The 14788-nt window shown below is 30.8% G+C and overlaps 1 protein-coding gene across 1 annotated transcript; it reads left to right on the plus strand.

Annotated features, from left to right (window-relative positions):
• Window positions 1–12333: 12333 nt before the first annotated feature.
• On the plus strand, window positions 12334–14433 carry LOC104698723 (protein STRICTOSIDINE SYNTHASE-LIKE 10-like). The gene is made up of 3 exons (XM_087455706.1): window positions 12334–12745; window positions 13433–13696; window positions 13845–14433. Exons 1-3 carry the CDS (start codon window positions 12459–12461, stop codon window positions 14314–14316), a joined length of 1023 nt encoding a protein of 340 aa, XP_087311832.1. The 5' UTR covers window positions 12334–12458; the 3' UTR covers window positions 14317–14433.
• Window positions 14434–14788: the final 355 nt, after the last annotated feature.

A 14788-nucleotide genomic window follows, 5' to 3' on the forward strand; every position in this document is an offset into this window, starting at 1 on the left:
TTAACATTGTTAGATGTTCGTGAGCATAATAATAGTAAGTTTTTACACCAAGGTATCAATTCCCTTATGCAATTACATTACAAAAGATTATCAATCCGAATCTTGATTATGTTACCAGATAAGATGCAATAAAAAACAAGCAAGTCAAGTCAAGCAATAATAGAGGTTTTAACTAACAACTTAAAGATGAATAGGAATAAGAATATAAAAACAAATAACTACACGACCAGGGTACACAATACAAGCAATAATGTACCAGATCGAGTAGATGATCGGGCACTAAGCTAAAAAGAACATAAATCAAGAACAACTCGAAGTCCTACACGATGTAAGTGATCGAGTATCAGATTGGGTATGGGATCAAGTTATAGATAAACTGTACACACTCAAGATACGAAAGCTCCTAATGAGGGGGTAACTGGTTCATTGGTATCTTTAATCAACTTAGAATGTTTTACAAGCCTCAAACAAGCTATTCCCTAGAAAATGAACATGAAAGATATAACTAATCCAATCTTTTGGTAGAAGCTACTCTGGCTTAATTACTCTCTTACCCAACTCTCATTGGAGAAACATAATCAATAAGGCAATAAGAATCAGTTCATTCATCTCAATAAATTCCTTACACATCTAATCTCTTAGGCTAAGTGAGTAAATCTATTTCATTAGTTAATTCAGGCTTTTTATCGAGCACCTTTTGGTGTGGAAATATCTAAAACCTAATCCCAACCGCTCGGTTCAAAATAACATTAAGATCACTACTCTAGAAGGGAAAATTTCATAAACAGTCAATCTAAAATATCCTAAAATATTTAAGAACACCTGATAGCCTATTCCACTCTTAGAAATTTTAGTATACTACTCAGATCTCATGGCAATCGACATAAACTCAGAAACAAATACGAATTGCATAACAAAAATGTTGGAAACGAATGTAATCGATATATTGAAAAGAAGCATATATATATATATAATACAGAATCAAAAGTAGAAAAAATGCAAAACAGAAATTAAAAAATCCTAACAAAGCTTTTGAAATTTAAAATCGGCTCTTTGGTCGTGTATGGTGGTTCTCTCTCACTTTCCGGATGTGTCTCGAAAATGGGTTAAGATGGGGCTGTGAATCACTTGGCCTAGCCTCACTATCTGTCATCAGAGGCGCCTACACGAGGCTAGGATCAACCTCCACTTCGGGTTGTGCATCGGATGGTTCCTCTTGTGCTCGACTTCACTAAATCGGATTGAAGTCTCGGGCTGTTCTTCTGCATGATCACACCTTCGGGTTAGGGCTCAGGTTACTCCTCTCTTGCCCCTTTACTCCTTCTCTCCTACGCAGTAATAGCTGAAATTTGTTCATCCTCATTTTTACGCTTTTTAAGCTCTAAAGCATCTGTTTTCATCCATAATGCAACAATGCAGCAATGAAATATACAAACAAACTAAATGCAAATATCTAATGTTAGAGATCTAAAATACTAAAGAAAAAGTCTAAACAATGCATGTGTATAATAAAGAGACATCCCATAACTGAACACGGAGACACGAATGGGATATTCAGGACCGGCCCGGGGCTAAAGCCCGACAAGCAGATGTTTTAGGCATCAAAATTATATAAACAATTTAAAGGCATCATTTAGCAAAGAAATTCCTTTAGTACAGTGGTGAAGTCTATGTTTAGCACCTCATAGGTGTCAGATTCGAGTACTGAAATATGTAGTTTGTCAATTAAATATTCTACATTTTTTACGATTCCAAGATCAAAATTTGCTAGATCCGTAAAACAACTAACGAGTAAACAGAGGAAGGATATAATACTTGACTCCCTATCCATCTATCAAAATTTTGGTAATGATATATGTTCTTAAACCATTAATATTTGTTTTGCGTCTTTAAGTTATATAAATCGAATACTAGCTAGATCATATTGAATAATACCAGATATCTTCTCAATGACTGTTCAAGTGGTAAATAACTGAATTTTATGAACATTTGATTTACTATCTCTAAATCGATAATTAAAACGAACTATACTACATTTTTTGAATACTGCTTTTTCGTAAAAGATTTCAAGTTAGCCACCCAACTTAAACTCAGTAGTGAAACCAACCAACAAGGAACGATACATTATGAAATGACATGTATAATCAGTGCTTCATCTCTATTGCCATGTTAATAATTCATGCTTTCTAGTTTCCACTGTCAACTGTGATTTCTACTAGACATAATATGTGGTTTCAGTTTGATAATTAATCAAAAAAAAGTACAGTATGTAATAAGATTCTCCCTTTTTAATTTCTTTTTAGTACGCTCCTCATTAAAACCTGATTTGAGTCTTTAACAAATAACAACACACACATGCATCAACTTAGTCAGGATGATTAAAGAAACTAAATTTTGTAGAGGGTGATTGTATTTTGCTAGCTCCGTAATTTAACGGTAAACCCAAGAACAAAATGTACGAACCCCATTTCCACATTACTCAGAACTATTTATATTCATCAGTAACAAGTCGAGCAAAACATGTCAGCAAATCATAAGAGATGCAGCCTACAGGTTTCTATAAGTGGCAAAAGGCTCATCAGTCATATCACCAACTCCTTTTCAACTTGGCCAACTTGTGAAGTTGTACATCCACACCAACCCTCACATCATGATTATTGTATCTCAACGTGGAGACCTATATAGTGCTTACCCTGTCTTCTTGCAAGTTTGAGTAAGGGATTACTAATGTATGAGTAATTGATATTTTCCATAAGTCTATCTATTAGAGGATAAATAATGTTTTTGAGAGTTAGGGATTAAACAGTTAAATACAACATCATTATTAATCGATATATATATATATATATATAGATAAATGAGATACATATCTCAATTCCTATTACACGAGATTAACGCGATTTAGGAAAGTTGACCTTTGGGGGAAAGAAATCGCAGAAATGGACTGTTTTGTTTAATACTCATCAAATTTTTCGTTCTTGTTGATCTATAGTACTCTTTTTTTTCATGTTTAGAATGAAGTATATGAAACATCAAACAAGAAACAAAAGAAAAATATATTTTGCTGAGTAAGAACTAATAGTAACTGTGTCCACCGAAATTTAATTGAGGAGAAGTTTAATTACTTCAACTTAACGTACGTGTTTTCCATTATAAATTACAATAGTCAATTTAGTAATTAAGTCTTAGCATAGAAAAACAAACATTCAGATATGATATTGGTGGATTTAACGTGGCTCTTATGTGGATCCTATGAACATTTTTATTTGGTCACAGATTCTCCAAGAACAGTGCCATCAACTTATTCTGTTTAGCCTTTTTCGTATTGTTGTATAGAAACATTTTTGTAACAGTACGATGAGATTTTCTAAAACACATACCTCACAGAAATGTGTCATTGTTGTATAGATTCTCCAAGAACAGTGCCATCTTGCATTTTGGTAAACACACATACCTCACAGACAGTATGATGAGCTTTGGCAAGCCATAGCACTTCGGAAACTTTTGATTTTATAATCCAATATCTTCTTGCAATTTTTATTCAATAAAGAACACTTTTGCTATTTTAATAGAGAAAATTTAAACATATTTGAATTGGTAATTGGTATGGATTTCTAGTATAGATTTCAAATATGCTTCTCTTCATATACTATTAGGTAAGCATGATGATCCACATTATGCTTCTCTTCATATTTCTAGTATTGATTTTTGCCATTTGTTTCAATAATTTTTAATTTTGCCATTTTTGCCATTTTTAAATATGAAATATTTCAAAGTTTTTTTTCATAAAATACATACTTCATTACAAAAACTATACCCTAAAAAAAACTGGAATCTAATAAACCCAAACATAATGTGTAAATTTGTGTTTTAGATATAAAAAAGTGGCATTTAAAAAAAAAAATTGGACAAATGACAAAGCCTATAAACACCCCTCAAATAAGTCCCTATTTAGTAATTAACTTTAATTCATAGGCATAAAACATCCAACCCAAAACAAAATTAATACAATTTTTTATTTATTTATTTAAGTTTTCTTTGTTGCCGTACCTTTTTCTTATTCATGTATGATATGATGATATTCATCTTTGCCACTAGCAATCGTCTTATTTGCATATAAATTTATACTTATAATTTTATATTTTTTCATAACTTTCGCGGTATGTTCGAAGCCACCAAACGATTCAAAATATGTTAAAGGTTTGGTGACGTTTAATGATATGCTCAAATTTACTCTAGAACTACTATCTCAAATTAAGAGATCACTGTTGATACGGACATCAATCCTACTATCCAAACCGTTGAACCAGATCCTGTACCAGAAATACGAGATGGTCCTGTGACATGAGCAAAGGCTAAACAGCTAAGGAAGAGGTCTAACCTAGCTGTTCAAGACATCATAAGCTCCCTAGAGCTGAAGGACGTCAACTGGTCAGTACCACTATCATGCCACCATAACGGATATGATTACATTGCCGAGGAAGAGCTTGTTGAAGCCTTCACCCAAATGAGCCTTGATCAAACCAGTTCCCCAGGTATGAAATCTCTTTTGGCAGGTCAAGAAACCCTAAGAAGCCAAGAGAAGAAAATGAAGCTGCAAGAGACATGCGATACAAGCTTCACCTCACCTCCAAGAGCGATCAAGATAGTGAAAATCAAGACCACGACATAAAGGACATGGACGACCATCAAGAGACTGATCAAGATACTCCTAAGGACTCCAGGAAGACCCCTACTTCAAGTAACAAGCCAACAAACAAATACAAGACAAGAACCCTGAAGAAGTACATCGAGTAGTACAAAAAGTGATTCAGAGAACACCAATTGGGCCTAGATCGCATCCAAGTAAGTCCTATTCAATATTTTTGATCCATGCATGTCCAACAAACCCCAACAACGGCTAGAAGACGTGCTCACCAAGAGGGATCAAGTCTACTTTAGTATTTTCCTTATTTAGTTTATTTTCTTTCCAAAAAAAATGGTTTTGTGATTGCTTTTATTTCTTTCCTTTGTTGCATTATTTTTGCATTTATTTTGGCCATAGGGCTAGCTGAAGGGCTCTTATAAAGTACCCTTGCAGCAGTTGTACAAATTTTCACCTTTTGATATTAATAAAAACAATGAAAATTCTTACTTCTCGTCTTTAAGTATTCTTGAGAGAATAAGCTTGTTCTTTGTCTTGTGTGTGAGAATCCACAAGGCTGAGTTCGTGTACTGTATCAGAGACCAATCACATCTCTGTGGTCTACTTCATTCCGCCAACACTTCCCCTTTACCGATCCCACACGAGAGAAGCGACCACCATCGTCTCGGATCTACATCATCGACCATCTTTCCTTCACAAGAGAGAAGAGACCGCCAGCTTGTGAAGCCATCATCTTTATCCAGTACAAGTCTCACCACAGAGTCTTGTATCTATTGTAATATTTAGGGATCGAATTTCACAAGGACTCTTGTGTAGACAATAGATTATTAAGTATATAATTAAGCTAAACCAAATCAATTTTGTTAAAATAAAAAGCAAAAAATCAGTTAAAGCAAGTGTGAAATCAAAAAGAGAGAAGATAGGCCCATGGAAATTCTCAGAAAATTCAGAATTGCAGTTAAAATAATTGTCAGGATTTATTAAGAACCATTCTCGAGCTCAAATCAGAAAAGAAAAATTAACCAGCTCTCGATCGCTGCAAAAATTAACTAAGTCTAAAAACTAGTTGCAAATCCTAAAGATTAAACAAGCATTAACTTCAGATTTGATAAGTTCACAAAATCCCTAAACAAAATATCCTTTTGAATATGTATTTTGCTCATCTAAGATTATTTCAGGAAATCAATAACACTCTCGTGTCTACCAATCAACCTAAGATCAGATTCTAGGTTGCTCTCGCTACTCTAGAATATACAATAACTAGATGAAGAACTCTATAATATTATCCTAACAATCCGATAACCTAACAATTCATGAATTCTTTTGAAAACCCTGAACCTAATAAGAGATCTACTCAAACATGGTGAATGAAACAAACATCATAAATTAAAATAAAAATCATTGAGAAATAAATAGAAGAAGTAAAGGAGTTTTGAATTTTCTCTGAAGGAGTCTTGATTCTTCTCTCTAAAAGCTCTTTAAAAATCTCTTTCTCAAAAGTTTCAGGGAAAAATAAATCTAAGTCTAAACTATGACCTAAAAATTATATATATAGTGTAAAATACGTCTTGGGCCTTAATTACAATAAAGAAAACTTCTAGGACGAATTTGGAAATCTTCTAACTTCAAAAAGATGGGCTTTATAATTGTGGACAGAATGACGTGTCGCTCGACACATGGTTTGCATCGATCGATGCACCACACCAGTTGTGCTCTTCGATTTCGTTTCCTCGGCAATGTTCCTCCTGATGCTCCAAAATGCTCCAAGATCTACAAATAAGTCCAAGACGTACCTAAACCTGCAAAGACTCAAAAAGACTCTAAAAACACCAAAAAGACTCTATAAATAAGACTTATATATCATATACCATGATATATCATATAACCATGATATATCATATAAACCATGATATATCATATAACCATAATATATCAATGTTTTAAAATCGGACCGGAAGGTGAACCGATCATATAACCATAATATATCATATAACCATGATAAGCAATGTTTTAAAATCGGACCGGAAGGTGAACCGATCACTGGGTCAATTAGTTTGTTGGTTTGTTTACATTTTGTGAACATAACATCTACTTTTCTATAAACACATGAACAAAACATACTTAATTAAGTACTAAACAACTTAAATTAAACTTTTAAATGATTAGATAAAATAACTAAATGATTCTTTTATAAATAATAACAAATATTTTATTTGGTTTGAGTTTGCAGTGTGATAAAAATAAAATATTTTAAGTTGAGACCGATCCGTCAATCTGACCAGCCGGTTCAACCACTGGGTCACAGGTTTTTAGCGGTGTTTTCGGTTCTTTGTTGGTTTTTATTTGTCCGATTTTCAGAGGTAACCTGGAATGGAATGTCTACTGGGTCGCGGTTGGACCGGTTCGACCGGCTGCTCCGGTCCGAGTTTAAAAACATTGCTTTCAACGATCTCTAAGCCTTGAGACATATTTTTTTTCTATATATAATACTAGAAAAAGTCCCACACGTTTTTTAAAAAAAACCAAAAAAGTATCAATGCGTGGGTAAAATGAACGTAACAAAAAATGGTTAGTTATTTTAAAATACATTCAGTAATAATTAACATTAATATTATGAATAAGATATACTATCCGTAAACTAAAAATCTATTAGATCTTATAAATCATTATCTAGAATTAATTTTTTATATTAAAAATTTATCAGATATATCAAAAGAAACAAAGTAAAATATTGATACACAAAATAAGCATTCTAAACAACATTTACTTTTGCAAAACAAAAAAAATCATTTAATAATTTAAACACACGAAAAAATAGAAACAAAAGGTAAAGAAGATACAAAATACCTTATTCATCTAGGCTTTTCACATATGCTCCAAAATTTTGACTTTATTTATTCGTTTTAAAACCTTGAAAAGTGACATAAAAGAGAAAAAAAAATTAAGATATATTAGTTAAATAAAAATATATATTACAAAATTTAAAAATTTATGTGAGAGGTAGAATATGATGTTTGAAGAAGAATTTGTCTTCCTATTTATTGAAAAATATGTGGTATCAATATATCATTAGAATCATGAGAACTAATTACGATTTAGTTTTTTTTTGGGTCAAACATCATGGGAACTAGTTACGATTTAAATATGTCATACATTTTATTTCTGTTTTTTTTTCTTCTGATTTTTTGTAAAAAAAAATTGTATGGGATTAATACATTAAAGTGTATTAATATGTTGAAAGTTTTCTTTAATTTTTTTGTCAAACATCATGAGAGTTACATTTTAAAGAATTAATATGAAATAAATTGTGATAATTTTTATTATTAATGAAAAATATCATTATTATTTAATATCTTGAAATTATTTAAGAATAAAATTGTTTTTAGTTTTAAAATTATAAAAGAAATATTATATTCTTGAATTACTGAAAAATTATTGAAAATTACAATGTTATGTTAACTATATACAATATTGATAAATGATACCTGATAAGTAATATATTTAATTACAAAGTAGGGGAGAAAATCTGCTGTCCAATAAAACATATCATATTGTATTAAAATGATGAGTGTTTTTTTTTACATTAATAAGTTTTTCTTTTCCAGAAAACATTATGAGAGGTACATTTTAAAGAATTAATACATATACAATAATTTGTGATTATGATTATAATAAAGAAATCATAAAATATCATATTGTTTTCTATCTTGAAATTATTATTGTAATTATGATTATAATTAAAGGAAAATAAAATATCAAATTTAACAAAATCTTGAAATTTAGAAAATTTATTTGATCTTTTCGCGCAAAAACTTGTAAACCAAATATTAGATTATTTTGTTAACAAATAAATACTATAAAATTTTCATATTTTTTAACATCTTGAAATTATTTTAAAATAAAACTACCATAACTATAACTTTTCCAAAACTATAATATTTTAATATTTTATTCTATAAATATCTGCAAGTTATTATTTGAGAAATTATAATGCTATGGTAAGTATATATAACTAGATTAGGACCCGCCCGATGTGCGGGTTTATAGTTTTTAAAATAAAATAAAATTTATCAAAGAATATAAAGTAAATATTTTTAGTAAGTAAATAGATACACCGAGGTGTCCAATGTGATATTTGATGTAAAAGATGCGACTCTACGGTTGAAACTATTAATCACGTTTTTATTTTGAATGTCCTCGTTCGTGTGAAGTTTGGGATTTATCTTTGACTCCGGTCTTGTCAGAGGGTTTACCATATGAGTCGGTGTACTCGAATTTGGATTTTGTATTCTGGAGGGACGCCTCTTATCAGGATGATCCTGATAACCTTCTTCAATTACCATGGATTTTATAGGCAATCTAAAGGCCATAAAAAATCAAGGTTAAGAGATAGAGGCGAATAATATAATTACTCAGATTTTGGGCGATAATTTAGCCTTGGAATAGGCGCTCTCTTTTACGGCAGTAATGTCAGCTCCATCTTCGTATTCAGACGTCCAGGTTTCTTCACCTTGTTGTCAGATTGATGGTTCTTGGAAAGCAACCAATGTGCATTCATGATTGGGCTGATGGTGTTGCATTGGTGAGGAGCGAACCTTGTTGTTGGGGGCCAAGTGTCTAACATAGAGCCCCTCCCCCTGCATTCAGAGTTAAAAACGTTGTTGTGGCCATTGAGCGGATACGTGTTGAAGGGATCGCTTGTCAACTTTTTGAGCCTGATTGTGCTGAGTTACTCACTATGGTGCAGTCTTCTGAATATTGGCTGTCCTTCTCCAACTTGCTCGATGAGTTTAACTCGCTGGAGTCTTTCCCACTATTCTCCATCTCTTGGATCCCGCGTGCGTCAAATACAAAGGCGGATTGTCTTGTCCGTGCTTCGTGTTCTCTTATCTCTGAAGTTTCTTTTGTAAATCCTTTCCCTCCGGTTTGGGAAGCTAACCGAGAAATTTCCTTTTAATTGTTTGATTGAAAAAAAAAAACAGTAAATAAATACATTTTTAGTTAAAGAAAATAGATGTAGATGAGTTCAAAGTTATTAAAATAAAATAAAATTTAACAAAAGAATATATATATTTAGTTCTTTGTAAGTAAAAACAATATATAAAAGTAAAGAGATAAACTTTTAATTATAGAAAATAGTTGTTTTTTTTTTGCTATAATACACTAATGTATATCCATTTACAAATCTACTATCTACATCACCACTAAAAGTGTATTTGTAAACACAAATAAATTTTACTATTAAAATATACTCTTTAGTCTTTAGTACTACCAACAAATTGTCTTTATGAACACATTAAAGAATATATTATATGTCTCTTTACTTTAACATATGTGTAGTTACAGAAACGCATATGTTAATTTTACATACTCCTATCTTATATATTACAATAACAATATTTTTGAATAAATTATTTGATTGGTGTAAAAAAATATGAGACAATCTATTTTTTTTTTCAACAATTTTTCTTTGTGTAAAGGTGGGTATTTACATTTGTTTAGAAACTGTAAATAATTGTATAATTTTCACAATCACTTTTTTATATATAAAAAGTAATATTTTTCTTGTAAAATTAGCAGCTTAAAATTAAAATAAGTAAACAATATTATAATTTCGAATTTTATGATATATATATATATATAATTTCCTTATAATGATTTTTTTCTAAATTTTAAAACTGTTTAAATATTTTAAATAAAATTAGGTTTTCTTTTCTCTATTTTACTTTTATATAAAACCTTTTTATGGTAGGTTTTGAATTTTTACATTTTTCTTTTTTTTTTATATTTTTAATAAATTTAAAATTGACATGTATCAACATCTCAATGATACAATTGACACATGTCACGATCTTGTTAATGAGTAATTTTGATATCAAACTTTATATAATAAGATATTGGTAAATGGCACACACACACACACACATATATATATATATATATATAATTACTAAAATGTAAAGATATCTTAAAAAGGACATTACTAATATATCAAGATATTTCAAAAAGGACATTGCAAAAATGTCAAGATATTTTTTTTGGATATTTTTATGTATATAATTATGAGAAGAATTAGTGCCACTTGTTAGCTTATGTTATTTGAATAATTTTAAAAAAAAAAATTACAATCTTATGTGAGGTTTGAGAGATGAGGGTCATTAAGAATTTACAAAGTGTTATGAATATATCTAGTATTGTATGGATGCTCATTATTGGCCCATTAGTAAACTTGTAAACCATAATATGTATCCCTATATATATGTTGTATCATATGGAACAAATGAATAACAAAGAGAACTATTTCCCTAATTTCTATGTTTATAACACGTTATCAACACGTAACCCTAACCGACTGAGCAAAAAAAAATTACCGCTAGAAATCCTAATTAGTCTCACCTCCGTTTTCATGCCTTTCGTTTACCGCTAGAAACCCTAATATGTATCCCTATATATAAGTTATTTTTTTTTGACAACAATGTAGAAGATCAGCTCAAATGAGCCAATTAGTAGGAAAGACGTATACATAGGTAATTTGTTGCGACTCGATTCTAGCACGACGCGCCAGCTTGTCCGCATTACCATTTTGTGATCGAGGGATGAAAACTAAAGGAAAAGAGAGGAATTCTTCTCTATCCATTTCAATCTCGTCCAAATAACATAAGTCAATAATTTCAATAAAATGAATTTTAGTAGCTTAAAGATGTATATGATTATTAATATGAGGGTTAGAATATATGTGATAGAATTTGAAATTTAGTAAATATGTGAGAAGATTCACTAAAAATACATTTATTAGTTGTTTTAAGTATAATTGTTTTAGTTATTATAACTATAAATATATCATAGGAATTTCAATGTAATCAAATTAATATGAGATTTACAAAATATGTGACAAATATGAAATTTAATAAAATATGTGAGAAGGTTCATAAATAAATACATTTATCATTTTTTCAAATATAAATTGTTAATGTAACTAATAATATCTGATAGGAATTTCAATCAAAACAATTATATATCTGTTATAATAAATAAATAAAGGAAAAAAGAAATAAAAGAGAAAATCATTATTTTAGAAAATATGCTACACAAATTAAAGAATAAGTAAACATTTTATAATATATAATATCAAATTATATTTTGTCTTAACTATAAATATAAATAAAATAATGTATAAAGTTCATTGAAAAAAACACACTAAAAATATCAAAGATAAATGATCGATATTGCAAGAAGAGAGTGCCAAATAGCAACTTCTTATAGCCTGTCAAAAGAGAACCTTACTAAAATGTCAATATATATCAAAAAAGAAATTACTATAATGTCAAGATATTTCAAAAAAGACATTGCAAAAATGTCAAGGTATTTTTTTGGATATTTTTATATGTATATAATTTTGAGATAACATATGTCATATAAAGTAAATATATTTAAGATAATGTATATCATATAAAATAAATTGAAAAAAATACACTAAAAATATTAAAGAGAAAATGACCCATATTGCAAGAAAAGAATGCCAAGTAGCAACTTATTATATTCTGTCAAAAAAGAATCTTACTAAAATGTCAAGATATATCAAAAAATATTACTAAAATGTTAAAATATTTAAAAAAAAGAACCTTACTAAAATGACAGATATTGCAAGAAAACAGTACTTAATAACAAGTTCTTACAGCTTGTCAAAAGGAAACTTTATATTATTATATAAGAAGATTATCTCATTACAGGTGCTAACAAATTAAAATATTTGCATTACACACGTTGGAGCAGCCGTTTTTCTTGTATTTTTTTTTACACTGAGTCGATTACCATGATGCTCGTTACAGTATTCTTAACAGTGGTTGTATCAATTCTCACAATCCTTGTCTCGACTTGTCAAACCGGTTATGGTACCTTCGTACCGCCTAAAATCCCTGCTTCGCGTGATGTTTTCTCGTTGGCAAAAGTGGTTAACTTAGCCGGAGCCTCCGGTCCGGAGAGTATAGCTTTCGATCCAGCAGGGGAAGGTCCATACGTTGGTGTCGCCGACGGTCGAGTATTGAAATGGCGCGGTAAATCACTTGGATGGACAGATTTCGCTTACACATCGGCTAATAGGTACATTTTCAAATTTTAAAATTCGACAACTTTCTATGAGTGATTCTGAATTTAGCCCTAGAATTTGGTTTCTGGTTGAAGTGAAGTGATTGCTTAGTGTTTTGTCAAAAAATTTGTCTTTCTGTCTGAATTTGATGAGAGGTAATATAACTTTAGGATATTTAGTGAGATGCGTATATGTTTCAGCATTTTTGTAAGGAAAAACAAAAATAGTTATTGAACATTTTGGACAAATATAAATACAAAAGTCTACAAGTAAAAATGTGATAAACATATGTTATTGAATACTATATGAAAAGCGTAACTATTGCATACTTCATAATTCATATACACTGCCTAATTTCTGATAATGAAACTAAGGGAATTTTTTTTTAGATACACAAATTAAATTAGAATGGAAAACAAATTCTTCCGAAAAAATTCGTAATTTAAACTAAAAGAAAATCGTTAATATTTTAAAGATATGTGTTTGCAATTTTGTTTCTTAAACTTTTCTAACATAAAAGGAAACGTGAGGATTCACAAAAAGTGTTTAATGGCATAGTTAAGTACATAACAACAGTTTTATTTTAAAATTTCCCTTTTAAATATATAGTAAATACATTTTCATAGGTGATAAACTTTATTTTCAAAAATATATAGTAGATACATACTCATCTGTTACAACTTGTGAAAATTGGTTACTAGGCAGTTCTGTGTTCGCCCTTTTGCACCATTGTTGGAGCCTGTGTGTGGGAGGCCATTAGGATTGCGGTTCCATAAGAAAACCGGAGATCTCTACATAGCGGATGCTTACTTTGGCCTTCTTATCGTTGGTCCTGCTGGTGGTTTAGCCAAACCTTTGGTTACAGAAGCTGAGGGGCAACCGTTTCGTTTCACTAATGATTTGGACATTGATGATCAAAATGATGTGATTTACTTCACAGATGCTAGTTCCAAATTCCAGAGATGGTAATATGAAGTAGAAACACCCTAAAATTTTCATCTTTCTTATTATCCATGTTTTCAAAAGTGTGAACTTCTTACATTGATGCTTATATCATGTTTATCCTTTTCTCTTTGTGATGATAATTTAACTCCAAAGTGTATTCATGGTCAGGGAATACATCGGTTCTTTTTTGACCGGTGATAAAACTGGACGGTTTATGAAGTATGATAGATCAAGCAAGAAAGCTACGGTCTTATTACATGGCTTATCATTTGCAAACGGTGTTGCACTAAGCAAAGACCAGTCTTTCGTATTGGTAGCCGAAACTACAAATTGCAAAATCCTAAGGCTTTGGCTCTCCGGTCCAAAAGCAGGGACCCAAGATGTGTTTGTTGTGCTTCCGGGTTACCCTGACAACATCAGAAGGAACTCGAAAGGAGAATTCTGGGTCGCTTTAAACTCTCTGTTCAATGAAGAAATACGTTATACTAAAGCCGTGAAGTTGAGTGAATCAGGAAAAATTTTGGAGGTGCTTGGGGATAAAGCAAAGAGATTACGGTTTATAAGTGATGTTGAAGAGAAAGATGGCAAGCTTTGGATTGGTTCTAGTGTCGCGCCATTTGTTGGTGTTTATGATTTGTAGTTTTGTACGTTGCTCAGACCTAATTGTCTTTGCATTGTTATAAGTGATGTAATACTTTTATCTCTTCAATGGAACCACAAGCTTGCAATGAATAAAATCAAAAGGAATATTGTTGGATAGTTTGAATCTATCTAACATGCTGGATGATTGAAACCATACTCAAATATTATTGGACTGTGTGAATCAATCCAACATGCTGGATGGTTTAAACCGTAAACAAGTATTGTTGGATGGTTTGAATCTATCCAATATATTAGATGACTTAAACCGTACACAAATATAGCTGGACGGTTTGAATCTATTTAACATGCTGGATGATTTAAACCGTATAACTTATTAAGTGTAACATCCGCGAACCGAAATCCCGGTTTAGGGGTTGCATCGGTCGATGCACTATGTGTATCGGTTGATGCATGTCCGGTTTTCTCGGTCGAGTTTTAAGTTAAATGCTGCGTTTTAGGTAAAGGGAAAA

Source organism: Camelina sativa, chromosome 6 (assembly GCF_030686135.1).
Source record: "Camelina sativa cultivar CO46 ecotype springtype chromosome 6, ASM3068613v1".
Classification (NCBI taxonomy): domain Eukaryota; kingdom Viridiplantae; phylum Streptophyta; class Magnoliopsida; order Brassicales; family Brassicaceae; genus Camelina; species Camelina sativa.